The sequence below is a fragment of the Rhinichthys klamathensis genome, unplaced genomic scaffold (assembly GCF_029890125.1).
Source record: "Rhinichthys klamathensis goyatoka isolate OS25496 unplaced genomic scaffold, OSU_Roscu_1.1 h1tg000117l_1, whole genome shotgun sequence".
NCBI classification, from domain to species: domain Eukaryota; kingdom Metazoa; phylum Chordata; class Actinopteri; order Cypriniformes; family Leuciscidae; genus Rhinichthys; species Rhinichthys klamathensis.
Window position 1 is genome coordinate 1,359,167 of NW_026606654.1, and position 15,641 is coordinate 1,374,807.

At 37.4% G+C, this 15,641-nt stretch overlaps 1 protein-coding gene across 2 annotated transcripts in view; it reads right to left on the reverse strand.

The window, feature by feature from the left end:
* zgc:103755 (uncharacterized protein LOC449988 homolog) overlaps nucleotides 1–15,641 on the reverse strand; it is a 52,569-nt gene that overhangs the window by 29,644 nt on the left and 7,284 nt on the right. For both annotated transcript variants that reach the window (XM_056255078.1, XM_056255077.1), the window contains exons 3-7: nucleotides 15,160–15,299; nucleotides 13,058–13,151; nucleotides 12,770–12,931; nucleotides 12,539–12,657; nucleotides 770–1,027 (exon numbers count right to left, since the gene is read on the reverse strand). In XM_056255078.1, the coding sequence (XP_056111053.1) occupies nucleotides 770–1,027; nucleotides 12,539–12,657; nucleotides 12,770–12,931; nucleotides 13,058–13,151; nucleotides 15,160–15,299 (773 nt within the window). The remainder of the gene's footprint in view (nucleotides 1–769; nucleotides 1,028–12,538; nucleotides 12,658–12,769; nucleotides 12,932–13,057; nucleotides 13,152–15,159; nucleotides 15,300–15,641) is intronic.

Consider the following 15,641-nt stretch of genomic DNA (forward strand, 5'->3'; position numbering starts at 1 on the left):
ATGTGAGGACCAGCAAGTACACACATTTCCTTCATTTTTGAAGCAGACAGATGTACATTTTTCCCAACACACACACACACACACAGGTTGGGTTTCCATGTTTTATGTGGACTTTCTGTAGCTGTAATGCTTTTTATATTGGACAAACTGTATATTCTATCCCCTAACAGAACCCTCAGAGAAAACGTTCTGCATTTTTACATTTTTTAAAAACATCATTTAGTATGATTTATAAGCTAGTAAAATAAAAGCACATTAAACTGTGAAATAGTGTACTTAAGTTACAATAATACTCACACACACTGGTCTCACTGGACTCACACATGCTGTAAATGTTAAAATAGTGTGTGTGTGTATATTTTGTATTATTTATATATATATATATATATATATATAGAGAGAGAGAGAGAGAGAGAGAGATGTGCTGTCAAATCGATCAATCATGATTAATTGCATCTAACATAAAAGTCTGTGTTTATATAATATATATGTATTTTTAATTATGTATTTTCAAAAATAAATAAATACATTTGAAAAAATAGATTAGATGATAGATAGACAGACAGACAGACAGACAGACAGACAGACAGACAGACAGATAGATGGATAGATTAAATTAAGCATGACTTAAATGTCCAAATGTTTCCAAATGCTTTTTGAGGCCACTGTATGTGGCATATAATTATAAATAAAATATGTTTGCTCCTGAACAGCAGTGTGAGGGCTGTGCTCATTACATGCTCACAGAAATGCAGAACTTATGCAGTACCTTTTGACCAGCGATGACAACTTTGTCTCCAAGGTGAAGGCCCATACTTGAAAGCTGGGCACGAGCTTTGTCCGAGAGGAGACCTGGAGGTCTGGCAGGCAGGAGAGGGAGAAGGAGAGTGAGAGGAGAGTCTGGTCTGGGCAGGACGTCCCGCAGCAGTGTGCGCAGCTCTTTAACCTGGACTGCGGCATCAGCCATTTCCAGAGGCATATCTACAGGCTCTGGAACAACATCAGCCGGACACTGGCCCTTGTCATTCTAAAGAGGTAAGACAAGAAACACACAGGTTTAAAAAAGATCCTAAAAGAAATAGTGACAAAAAAAACAACATAAAGCATCTTAGAAAAGTGTTGGGCCACCACAGAATTAAAGAATGAAGGTGATCTCTCAGAACAACTTAGTATTGATTTGCAGGATGGATTTTCCTTTAATTTGTCACCCGTATTATGTATACCACAAATACCAAGAGCCATCTTTAGGAAAACTGCTTTGTAACGGCAGCTAACAAGCTTCTCATAATGCAAGTAGTTAAGCTGCAGTCAAGCAACTCTTTTAAAAAAGCATTTCGATTCACTAACAGCTACTAACATAAAGTGTCAAAGCTATTTAAGGAGAAACATCTTTTTAATTATACAACTGATTGTATTTTCATGACGATCTTAATTAGGATCTCAATTAGGACGGCTGCCTCAAACTCAAACACATAATCAACACTAAATAAAAGCAAAAATAATAAATATACAACTAAAATAACATCAGTGTTTTAACTAAATGTATACATTTATAAATATTATATTATTTATGGGCAGGGGGAGGTGGGTAGTAGTTGACGCTAAACTAATTACCGTACGTAAATAAATTCAATTAAATAAACCAATTCACTAAATGAATGGGACTTCCCAATGCTTCCTGGAACAGAGAGGATTTTCTAGAAGAGCGTGTTTGATTATTACCTCAGATTTCTCCCGGGATACACAACATCTCATACAAAGCCAAGCAATGTAGCGTTTTGTCATGCCACATCTCTACCTTTGAAGATAAAAGCTTCTTCTTGGAAAAGCTACACTATTTTGTAAACAGCTGAACTGTCAGGTTCTTAAAAAATGAGAAGTATTGCTTCTTTTAGTTATCACATTTTCTGGAATATAAGTCACTTGTTATCATCTGAAATATGTTGTGAGTTGTGACTTATATTCCAAAGCGACTTCTATAATGCGATTAACATCAAGCACACAAAACGTGCAAAGCGCTCACATTTGGATTGGTGCCAAACGAGAGATGTACGTCAGCCCAAGTTTATTTGTATAACGCATTTCCCACATGCTTACCTATAAAGATGAAAATTAGCCAAGTCAGTCTTTCTTTAAGCTGTGACAAATTCTCCAGTATTTATTTATGCCTCAGGTCATTAAGCTTTTTAGATGAATGCAGAGGATGGATGCCAGTTCGTTTGCTGGCTTCCATAACTGCAATATGCTGTGTTTTCAGCCAACTGGCAACCCGGGGTGTCGAAATACTATTGGGCGAATAGGCAGTGGGCGGGATCACACGGACCAAAACAAAAAAAAGACATTCCGACCCGGAACGCACATTTCAAAGTAGAATAATTGACTGTAACATTGCTTTTCAGAGAAACAAGTATTTGAACATAGCATGTTTCCTAAATCTCCCCCCCAAAAAAATACATTTAAGTGCATACATTTGGATTTGAGCCGAATTAGATACGTAGGTGAGCTCAAGTTTATTCGTATAATGCATTTCCCACATACCAGTATTAAATTATTTTAGGCTTTAGTGTTTACTTATATTTTTCATTCCTGTTCTGCATCCCGTTAAATTTAAAGGATGTGTTGTGGAGCTCAGATACATCATTATAGTATTTAGAATATTTTTTCTGAACAAAATGCAATCTGACCCGACTTATTTTCTGGAAAAATCCTGTAGTTACGCCAAAATCCGGGTGCAAGTGAAACTGAATCACTGAATGCAGGATGTACCAGGGCAAGTTACACACTAGATTAAAATGTTCATCAGTATGTCACATCAGCCCCCTCCGGCCAAACAGCCCAACGCTTGCTGAAGCACGGCCTGACGCCATTTTTAAACGTATTACACAGCCAACTGCCTGAGTAGTGGACTTCTCTTGCCCTTCTGTTTTATCCAACAATGTGTTGTGGCAGCCACCGAGCTGGAACCAAACACGGAAGACGGCCAAAACAAATGCGTCGTCCTTGACATGGCTTGGCTAGTGAGCAGTAACTGTGGCTGTTTTGTTTTTCCTCAGCCCATTGGCTCTCTGCAGGCTTTAGACTTAATGTGCTTGTCCATTTCGACATGCTCATTAATATGTGGGTGGGGGTCCATGGTTGCGACATCCATTTTGAGAGCCTCTATTCACATCAAGAAAAGCTAAAAGGTTTGGATGCACCACACATTTCTTAGATGGCAGGGTGAGTAGGAGTTGTTTTCCATCTTTAGACACATATAAGTGTACGGATCCAGACAACTGGAAAGTATAGGGCTCTCAATTTGTAATGGGATCATAGATAAACAACAGCGCTGGGTGATGTTGTGCCTCATGCAGCTCCATACATCAACTGAGTCTTTTACTATCAGAGCGTGAGACAATGGCACTAAGGAGCTACCTACCTAAAAAGCACATTAAAGGGATAGTTCACCCAAAAATGAACATTCTGTCATCAATTACTCACCCTCATGTCATTCCAAAACCATTAGACTTTCAATTATCTTCGGAATACAAATGAAGATATTTTTATTGAAGTCTGAGATTTTTCTGTCCCTCCATTGAAAGTCTATTCACATAAAACTCTGATGCTTCAAAACAATCATAAAGACAACATAAAATCAATCCATATCTGAAACCAGCGGGTTGATCCAAGTCTTCTAAAGAGACACGATCGCTTTATATGTGATTTAATTTAGGCTTTTATCCGGATATAAACATTGATCAGCGAACTTACACAGAGCACTCACATTTCGTAAACGTGTATGTTGAGCTTCCGCAAGAACCGTGAGATTTGTTCTTGTGCATCAAGCATGTGCGGTTGAGCTTGCGTTTACCATATTTGAGTGCACTCTGGGCGACTAAATACTAAATCGCCAGTGTGTGTGTGTTAGATGCTAAGTATATGTTTAGCATAGATATAGTTTCACTCGCTGAACACTGATTTAGCGCTTGAGAGTTTCGCTCTCCGTCCTGCAATATGTAGATTGTGTACTATGTCAGTGCAGCTCCTGTATTTGACGTACCGTAAACTCTAGTGTGAAGACGCACGACTCGCCGTCGCTTTGCTGAGAGCGCTGTTTCTCACACACATGCAAAGAGAGAGCGAGAGTTTTCCATACCACACAGAATCGACGCGCTACATATAAACGATATGCTTTGTTGTATTTTAAGAACAAGCATGAGATATGTCGGTTTCTCCGGTAGTAGGCGGAACTAATGCGCAAACTGCAATCTCATTGGCCGGCGCTCATCTATTACCGTCCCAGTTTTGATTTCAGCAAATCAGTTGGAGCAAACAAATATATATATATATATACATACACACTATATATATATATATATATATATATATAGTATATCAGTCTGGCGAGTAGACAAAAAATGTACTATCCAATGGCGATTCTATTGCCAAGGTGTGCAGAGAGGGTTGCTTTGCAAGGTTTTTGAGAAACTTGCAAGATCAAGGAAATGGTCCATTTTGTCATTTGCCTAATTTGGCTGGCTTACCAAGTGACAATAGCCGCGTTTCCACTGCCGGGCCAGGGCCGGGCCGTGCTAGTGCGTGCCAGGGCCAGTCGCGTTTCCACTGTCACTTCCGGGGCTTGATCGGGGCTTACTCGGGGCCAACGGCCAGGATTTCTGGCCCGTCGAATACCTTGGGCCAAAGCGGGCCAGCTCGGGCTAGAGGAGTGGTTACGAACAGAGGCGGGGTTTACCTGAGTCGAGAGACAGCGCCGATGGATTCTGTCAGCATTAAAGACTTTTAAAATAATTTAACTCACTTTCATGTTTTAATGCCTTCTGTTTGTGATCCGATGTGGATTCTGATCACCATATAAGGTAGAAATATTTATACGCGATGCAAAAGACTATGCGCGCTAACCGCGTTTACTATGGTATACCATAGTAAACGCTTGAATACGCATAGTAAAAAAACATGGTGAACGCTTGAAGAAGTAAGACCAATCATAAAGGCTATCACAATCATGTTTTTATTTTATCTGTCAGTAGCCTAGCTACATAGCCTACATAGTCTCTTTATACCGGACTATCTACTTTTTTTCGGGAGCTTCTGTTTCTCTGACTGAAAATATATCTGTAGCTACTGGGAGTCGAGACTGTGCTAACGCTCCCCAGGTCGTATTTTTGGTGGCATATAACATTATTTGTAGAAATTATCATTCTTTCTAAATGTGATATATGTCCTGTAACTACCAAATAAACAGAAACAGCCTCGACTGAATAATGTAAGTGTGTCCTCTTTCTTTTGTGAAATAGACCTAACGGTAATTTATTTCTGTGTGGCTAATGTGCAATTTTGACATAAATTAATTCATTATGATCAATGTATCACTTTTTTATTGTAAACCTGTGGTAAAACATCGATGCTTGGGTTTTAAATTTTCAAGTAAACAACAAAAATGCCAGCAAACGGCCGCTTTTATCATGTTTTTTTTTGCGATGCACGCTGTTTCCAGTGATTTCTTTCTGATTAGTTTTCTGATAAAACTTCCATTTGTTGGTGAAATGATGGGTTAGTGTGACGTTGTTCCAGAGAGGCGTGTTACGGGCGTGTTTTAGTGACGCGCTGTGGAGCTTCTGGCCCGACAGTGGAAACGCAGGCCCGGTGCTACTGGCCCGAGGCTATTAGCCCGGCACGGCCAGTTTAAAGCCCTGGCCTAGCACTGGCCCGACAGTGGAAACGCGGCTAATTAACCCTCAGACGGTCTTCGTTTCGGAGTCACATCCTGGGCCTTCCCGGTCAGAAGTGACCGGACACCTAAAAATGAAACTTCCTCCATCCCAGTAAAACCAATGCAATTTATTTTTGTTCTATAATATTTATTCTTTTTAGTTTAGTATTTTGAGACAATTTGATTGAACTTATTAATATTTATGCAATATTTATGGTAAATTTTTTGCCATTGAAAATAATGAATTTTTTATTTTATTTTTATTTTTTATTTATTTTTCTTCTATGCAGTATTTTCGGTTAAAATAGAGACTAGGCGTTTAGAATTTTTTTTTACAAAATAAATCAATTTATTAAACATAAAATTAAATAAATCATGTTATTCCATGGGTTTACCACTAGATGCCTGTATAGCTCTAAATGGAGATGCTTGTGAATTCTAGTTGTTGTTGGACCAAATTACTTACTTTTAAGATGTGGATTGAATGTATTTTTTTTTAGAAATTCTCAAATAATACTTTTTGCCAAGGTTTATAACATTTTATTAATTATTATTTTAATAATTATTATATTAATTATATATAAATATATATATATATACATTAATTATAATTATTAATTATGTTATGTTTTTCACTCCTTCATTGCTGAGCACTTTTTTTTTTTTTTTTGCATCGTGGCCGATTTGTAGATAATTTTTGTGTTTTTGTCAATTTTCCATTCATTTCCTATGGGGGTCATTTTTGACCGAAGACCAAAATCGTGACTAATTTTTTTACGACCACTTAGCATGCTCGGATCATGAACTAAATTTCTTGTGTGTGTTCACATACCTATTGCCAGAAAAGTCACCAAGTTTCTTAACATTCCGATGAAGCTGTGATTTTTAAAAATTCAAACAGATTTTTTGTAATCTGAATTTATTGGTGTGTATGTGTATAAAAGTGTTTGTATGTGTGTGTGTGTGGGTGGGTGTGAATTTTTTGCACTCTTGATGTTATAGAGTGTCACCCCTTTACTGCGGTGTCTTTTTTTTTAGAATCGTGGCCGATTTGTAGATTGTACTGACAAAAATTCAGAGAATTGTTGTGTTTTTGTAAATTTCCCATTAATTTCCTATGGGTCGGTCATTTTTGACCGAAGACCAAAATCGTTACTATTTTTTTTACGACCACTTAGCATGCTCGGATCATGACCTCAGTTGTTTTTTTGTATTTACATACCTAATGCCATAAAAGTCACCAAGTTTCATAACATTCCGATGAAGCTGTGATATTTAGAAATTGAAAACAGAAAATTATTCGGTCAGAAATGACCGAGGACCGTCTGAGGGTTAAATTTGCATTAAAACACTGTAGATTTTGAAGGGGCGTACAGCTTTTGACATGGTAATGCTTGCATTTAGCATTTCTTTCCGCATTGTTAGCTTAGCAACATGCTAACATCAAACTTTCCAATGTGGAGTGGTTGCCTGCTACTAAACAACGTTTTTACGCGTACGCTAGGGTATGTGTACAGTGATGTAAACTTAATCATCACTATAGCAGCTACATGCGCACCACATGCACACAGACACATTTTTCTAACCTAGCTATGTTAGTGTGCTAACATAATGTGCCTTGAATTTTTTTGCACTAATTAGTTTGTCCACAAACTAGAAGCACTGGTCCGATCCAGTGTTTCACAGTTGTAAAAGAAATGGATGAGACAGAACAACAACAACAAACTACAGACCGCAACAACAGCACACGGTAAGTGCTTATGTGATAGGGTTAAAAAATACCCACAACTCTATATGTATCGCTGGAGAGAAATAGCTCAATCGCTGGACAAGGATAACACCTGCTAATGTGCATGTGTCTGTTTTCGCACACGCTGTCAAATGAAGTTTACCATGAAAGGCTATGCGTTTGGCTGCAAGTGCTAGCATTAGCATCAAAACTGAAGTACAAAGCAAGTAGGTTCTGAGTGCTTTTCTACAGGTGATTCTCTTTGCACAAAGCTGCAAATTGTGCTTGTGCACTCATAAACACACACACACACGATCCTTAACTATGATCTTTTTTTTTTTTTTGGCTGAATCAAAGAAAACTGAAAGGTTGTTACTGTTAGTAAAAATAACCAAGAGATGGATGGTGCAGGCGAACAGTGATGGGAAAAATGCTGACTGTAGGTCTGAATGTCCTGACATGTGGTACCCTTCAAACCTGTGCTCAGGTTATATCTTCCTCAGCGAATGCTGAACTACATCCAAAATGGTGCTGCTGTATAAAGGTTTATCACCATCCCCGTGACAGGAGATTGTTATGGTACTCAGCATGGGTGCAGTTTGGAAAACTCCTTTGGATAAATGTCGATTGCTATGTCCTTAAAATATGGTAATTTAATCAGAGGTTTATGGATTACTTATTTTCTAATCCATATATGCCTGTACAGTGAATCATGCATAAATACAAAAAGGCATACAAAGTATAAGCGCATACATGTAGAAACACGCACACTCTGCTGAGTCATCGTTTCGAGTCACCAAATGAAAGCATCTTCTGTTGGGCAGGCCTGAGCGGTTTGCTAATGATGATGCTCAGAAGATGAAGTTCAGCTCAGCGTTGACATGACCACAGCAAGCTGGAAAATACAGTCGGTTTTATTTAAAACCTTCTTTTTTTTTCAACAGAATTAGTGTGAAACGGCTCATTGCCTCGATCACTGCTTATGTAATGCAGGAATTTCCACAATTATTCAAAGGTGATATTTGATTATGCTCCTCTGGTATCAGAGAGCAAATAAAACAATTATATTTCCTGAAACTGAAGCTGACACGTTGCCTTAAAAAAAAGGTTCAGTCCATTTCAGTGCTCCCTTAATAGTGAACCTCATTTTCACTACATAAGACTGCACCCTAGTGGTTAACAAAAGCACCCGCAGAAAGATCCGCTACTCCGTTTCAGCATCATAACGATGAACAGCTTCATGTCTGTCAGATGAAGGATGACTCACTGAGATGGTAATAAAACTCCACTAGCAGGGGTCTGAAATAATAACACAAGAGACAAGGGACGAAAAAACTAAATCCAAACACTATTCGAAATTGTCACATTGAGCAATATAAAAAAAGTTTTTGTCCAGCGATGGCAAAGCAAAACAGGTGTAATTGGGTGACAGTGTGCTTAAAAACAATGAGCAACAATAGTTTGCTATTACCCAAACTCCTTCCCCACATATTCTACCTATTATCAGTGTTGTTGCTTGGCAACAAGGCATATTTTTATGCCTAAACCTCAGCTACTCCAGAGCGTTCTCCACTGACACGAAAGCCTGCCAAGCCTGTTGTTACAACGTTATCAGATGATTTGATGTTTGTTTCACACACTGATGATATCTCTATTAGGGTGCCGGGTGAAGAACAAAAACCGAGCAAAAAAAACATCTCCTGACTGACGATAAATGGACAGATGCCCAGACTGGCAACAGACAAGCCGCACTACTGGCAGAGATAACACGGGGTAAAAAATGAAGGATGGGAAACTCTGGCTGCCTCACAACAGAGAGGAAAAACACAGTGAAAGTCGAGCATCTCGCCCAGTTCCTGTTTTATGTGCTGGCAGCTGCGCTGATAAACCCTTTACATGCAAACACACCGCTCTGACTAACACCCAACTAAAAGGCCTGCTGAAATGGAATGCATGCATTTTACAAAAGTTTAAATAATATCAATTATTCAGTGACATCTGCTGTTTGTGAGGAGAATGACCCCTGGCAGTGACGCTCCGTGAGTTTAAAATGAGTTCAGGGAGAGAAATGAGCATGGCTAATTCACTGCTGTGCTGATGGGACAAACTGAAAGGGAAATGATAAAGCTGTCTGTCTGTCTGTCTGTCCGTCCGTCTGTCTGTCTAAGGGAACAATGCAGACTATGACACACACTCTTAAAAGATACACATTTAAAAAAAAATATATATATATATATATATATATTAACATGTTATAATAATAACAATTATTATTATTATTATTATAAGTAGTAATGTTTTTATGTAGAAATATATTACAAAAATATAATATAATCTTTTATAAAATATACTATTACAAATGTGGTATCTACTTCCTCACACTATGATACACATTTAAAAACAATGTATACTACTTCAACTAATAATAATAATTTAAAATTTAATAATAATGTATATATGTAATAATACATGTATTATTATTATGCATGGTTTTAAAATGTGCATCATAATGCAAGGAAGTAGATACCATTTTGAGTTATTATTATTAAAAATGTGATTCACATTTATAAAATCATGTAGTACTACTACTACTACTTACATTTTTATTTGTTATTAAATACAATCACTGTTAACAGAAAACACACAATCACTTTTAAATAATGTAATAAATAATAGTTATTATCATTATTATTCATGGTTTTAAAATGTGCATCATAGTGCAAGGAAGTACATACAATTTTTAGAATAAAAATAAATATTTTATAAAAGTTTATATTTATTTCTTCTTCAAAATATAGCCTGTTATTATAAAATATATTATTATTCTAAAAATGGTATCTACTTCCCCACACTGTGATGATGCACATTTAAAACCATGTATAATAATAATAATAACAACAATAATAATAAATCTATTACCAAATATAACCATTATTATAAAATTATTAACCATTAAATATTAAATTATTAACCATAGATGGTGCTATAAATGTTAAACAATTTTGAAAACCATATATTTCCTTAGTAAATTACCTGTATTGGCTGTAAATGGTCTATGATCTAGATTGTTACAGGCTTGCTGTCACGGTTTGGGTTTTGTTTCTTGTACATGATTCCCTGATTGTCATGTGATCCTGCCATGGGTCTCTTCATTTGTTAAAGGAACACGCCAACACGTGCGTGCTGTAACTCTGTCTGACGCACCCACCGCTAGCCTAGCTTAGCACAAAGACTGGAAGTAAATGGCTACAGCTAGCATACTGCTCCTAATACGTGACAAAATAACGCCAACATTTTCCTATTTATATGTTGTGATTTGTATAGTCACAGTATGTTCTTGTGGTGTCATTTTGTCACGTATTAGGAGCAGTATGCTAGCTGTAGCCATTTACTTCCAGTCTTTGTGCTAAGCTAGGCTAGCGGTGGGTGCGTCAGACAGAGTTACAGTACGCACAGAGATGAAAAGGGTATGTATGGACTTATCTAACTCTGGGGGATACAGTGAATAAGCTAAAGTCCCAAAAAGTCGGCGTGTTCCTTTAATCGTCTGATCATTGTTCACAGGTGTTCCTTGTCTTGTAATTAGTGTGTGTATTTAAGGCGAGACACTATGAATAGGGTAATTTTTTTAACTAGCAGATATCACCATGAAACTTCCCCAGTTGATTACCTACATTAAGATGAGAAAAAAAAAATGTATTACAAGTTTTCTGTTAGGCATTATCTAATTAAATATGCGCTAATTTGCATATATTTAAAAAATCTGACTATTGGATAAAGCCAGGTTCAAAATTCTTTTTGTTCACATATTAGATGGGGAAAAAATTACAGAGGGATTTATGGATATCTACGTTTGTTATTCTGTAGATCAGAATATACTGTCAATAGCCATAAAAAAAAAAAAAAGATTTTCGCCATGTTTTTTGGAAAAAAATTGTTATATAAATCAGGCTAGGAATAATATATTTACAAATCCCTCAGTAAATGTCTTCATAATATAACTAGGTACACGACTGGAAAGTTTGGTGTATACAGGTGCTACTGAAGTGGAGATTTTGGACTTGGGAGTGTGAGAGAAAAGTCATTTTGAGAAAACGGGCTTTAAAGATTTAGCATCAGCCAATGAGATTGCGCATTTAGAGTTAAATCCCCCCTTTTACTATCACGATTGGTTGCTGATAAAAAGGAAATGACCATATTTGGATCCGACAGCATTGTACAGGAGAGAGAGAGCTTTCTAACGGTGTGTGTGATGACAGGGTGCAGACAGCGATCGCGGAGCAGCGGGATGATTTATATCGCCAACTTTTGATGAATTTATGAGAAATCTACAGATGCAAACAGACAAAGTGTAGTAAAATAAAGACCTAAATGTGTATTTTGGACTTTTTTCCACCACAAGTCTGAAAGTAGACATGGTATTGAAGACAAATATCCCAAAATCTCAAAAGTGACCAGTGAAAAAAAAACAATGTTTTTGCCTGCCGTGTCTCGCCTTAAGCCCTCATGTTTGCCCTGTGTGTCTTTGTCTAGTATTGACTGTTTGTCCAGGTTCTTGGTTTGAGTTCTGAGTTTCATGCCTTGCCATGCCCTTGTTTTATGTTTGATTATGTTTTGAAGTAAAGTTGCATTTGGGTTCTCTACCAGCTTGCCTCCAGTGGATTCATTCGTTACACTTGCTAAATGAAACATAATACCTTTTTAAGCATGTGTTTAAAGGCCTTATTAATAATATATAATAATGTGTATTATTAATATTAAAAAATGTGACGCACATTTTTAAAACCATGTACTAGTACAAATGCTACTGTTATAAGTTATATATACATATTAGTTTTGTTTCAAATGCAATCATTATTATCAGAAAATATACAATCACCTTTAAATATTGAATTATTTATGCTACAGTATAAAGAGTAGATAGTAAAGGGCAGGGAAAGTTAACCGGGCATGACGTAGACCAGTTTGGACACAGACTTCCGTTGCAGACACGACTCTCCTGCATAGTGAGCATGAGAGCTACAATAACAATAAAAACTTAAAAAACTAACAAAGAACGCAGTTTGCTTTGTTAGAAGCTGTAACCGAAAATCACAAACCCTAAAAGCGGGGTTGGCTCCCAGCTCCAGCAGACACTTCACCGCAGAGATGCACAGGTTCGAGGCAGCGATGTGTAGAGCAGTGCCGAAGTCAAAATCACTGCAGGTCGCATCCACCTCTGAAACCCAACACACCACATACAGGCATCATCATCATCACACACACGCGCTTGCCAAGGGACTCAAATGGAGATTTCGATTCCCACTGTTTTTTCCATTATCTCTCCTCACCTCCCGGCTGTGACGCCTGCAGAACCACTCGGATGAGAGGAGGGACGTCGAAATACGCGGCGTAGTGGAGAGCGTTCATGTTGGTCCAACGGCTGCGTAAGGACGGCTCGGCTCCCAGTGACAACAGCTGACGGGCCAGACTGGACGCGCTCTCAGCGTCGCCTGCAATCAGATGACATGTTCCTTTTTCTTTTCACTAGTGCTCGAATAATGATCTGTCCTTCAGATCACAGACATGTTAATCAAAGAGATTTATTTTCAATCGTGAGCATAGGAATACACGCTCACCTATTCCAGGAGCTCCTGCCTTGCAGCAGTAGTGAAGCAAAGTCATGTCAGTAAGACCATCTCTGTCATTGACACCACAGCCTCTCTTCAGAATCTACAGAGCAAAGCAAATCTCACGTGAATGGATACAGAGCAAGGACATCCAGCTAAAGATTACATGCTGACAGAGACACACACTTGTCTAGAAAGATAATGTTGCAGTTCACAAAGCCTGACACTAAACGCACAACGGGGGGGGGGGGGGGGGGGGGGTGGGGTATGTGTGAGTGTGTTTTATGACAGATGCAAGAAAACGTGAAATTAAAATTGACTGTTTAGTTGAATAAATGTCCCTGTCCTTGTTATTTTCGAAAGAAGAAGAATAAGTTTACTTTCACAATCTTTCACTGAAATGTAATTACATTCATTGCCTTTTAAACATTTTAAGGAAAAATAAAAACACCAATTAAATTCGTACATGTCATGTATAGTCTTTTGTTCGGTCCAAAACCTAGTTTGCAGGGTTTCTGACCTAAAACCCGCTTATATAGGCATTTTTAGGGCACAAACATTGCTGTGTCTATGTATGTACAGTGTTTATGTTTGTTGAATGCTTATTAGAGTAGGGCACACTAGGCTAAAGGTGCCCTGGTGTAAAAGGGACATTTGATTTGATTTTCTTCTAAACCACTATATGCCACAAAAACTCACTGCAACACATTTGATGATCCTGGAAATCTAGTATATCAAGTTTAAATGCATGAAAATGAGCTACCGAAAAATACCGAAATGACCTTTCGGTTTATTTAGTAACACTTTACAATAAGGTCTCATTTATTAACATATTACCTAACAATGAGCAAGACATTTGTTACAGTATTTATGGTAACACTTTAGTTTAGGGTGCAATTCTCACTATTAACTAGTTGCTTATTAGCATAGGATGTTGGCTGTTTATTGGTACTTATAAAGCACATTTTAAAGCATTATTCTGCATGACCATATTCTACATCTCTTAATCCTACCCAATACCTAAACCATAGCTGTCATAGCTTTTGGGTTAAGCTTTCCGCGACTGTGCAACTGGGTTATAGGTTGCCAGGTTGAGATGACAAAAGGGTTGAAATTGTATATGGTGTGTTGATTGTGTGAATATAATGCATTTAATACAAGATCTTGCAACTGGTCAACATTAGACAAATATATTGGTCCGATTATTCATAAAGGAGTTTGGGCAATGCAAATTACGGGAGTTTCCCGGAAGAAATAACAAACCGGGAGGGGTCCGGGAGATAGGGCTAAAAAACTGGAGAAACCCGGGAAAAACTGGAGTGTTGACAGGTATGACCTAAACTTAACAACTACAGTTACTACCTATTAATAAGCAGTAATAAGGAGTTTACTGAGGCAAAAGTCATAGTTAATAGTTAGTTAAAAGTTAGAACTGGACCCTAAACTAAAGTGTGAAATATTGTTTTTGCCTGTACGTATTATACTGTATATATATATTTTTTAATAAGTAGTAGTCCTGGTGTACAGAGGATATAGCATAAAATATGAATAAAATATCTTAAAAAACAAAAATGTTTCTTCATATGTTTCTTATGGTCAAAAAAAAAAAAAAAACGAAATTCACAAACCTTTTTTCCTGGTATTCAGGGGGATATATTTGGAAGCTTGTTTCCGCCACAGAATAAAACATTTTAAAAGATAATTGCGACTTTTTATCTTACAATTACAAGTTTACATCTCGCAATTCTGAAAATTATAAAGATACTTTTTTCTCGCAATGGCGACTTTATATCATACAATTATGACTTTAAATCTCCCAATTGTGTGTTTATAAAGTCAGACTTGCAACATATAAACATGCAATTCTGAAAAAAAAATCAGAATATCGAGTTTATTTCTCACAATTCTGACTTTATATCACGCAATTCTGAGATGTAAACTCGCCATTGTGAGAAATAAAGTCACAATTACCTTTTTTATTTTTCATTCTGTGGCGGAAACAAGCTTCCATAGATACAGTATATCATGTGAAAAGTCGATACAATAATTATCGAGACGGGCTACATTATGTCTCACATTGTCTTTAAAGACCACAAGTTTGAGATTCTGACCTCGTTGCCAATGACACTGATATTCTGCTGGACTTGGGGAACCCACTGCCTGAGAACAGCGAAGAGCTCGGGCACAGTGGTCCGAGGATCCAACAGAACCTCCCGACACAGAGGATCATTCAGGTCAAAGAACGAGAACTCTGCAAAACAGAACGGTTCAATCAAACTAAACATTTGCATGAGTCAATATATAAATCATTTAAACCTATTCATCTCGATTTATCCATGCTGAGCCAGAGCCCCGATCACTCAAATTCAGTTAAACAGCTCAGTTTGAAGTGAATTAAAGTGAAGTGTGAGAGTGAATAAGAAACGAGTACAGAGAGAGAATGATGTATCAGTGCTGACAGGCAGAAAATTGGAAAAGAATTTCTGTGACCTTGTCAATACTTCAGCTTTACAGCAGCTTAAGCAGTGTCCACAATTTAGGGTCTAAAAATGTACTCCATAAATAAAGCTACACTTCACAAAACAGCTAAATA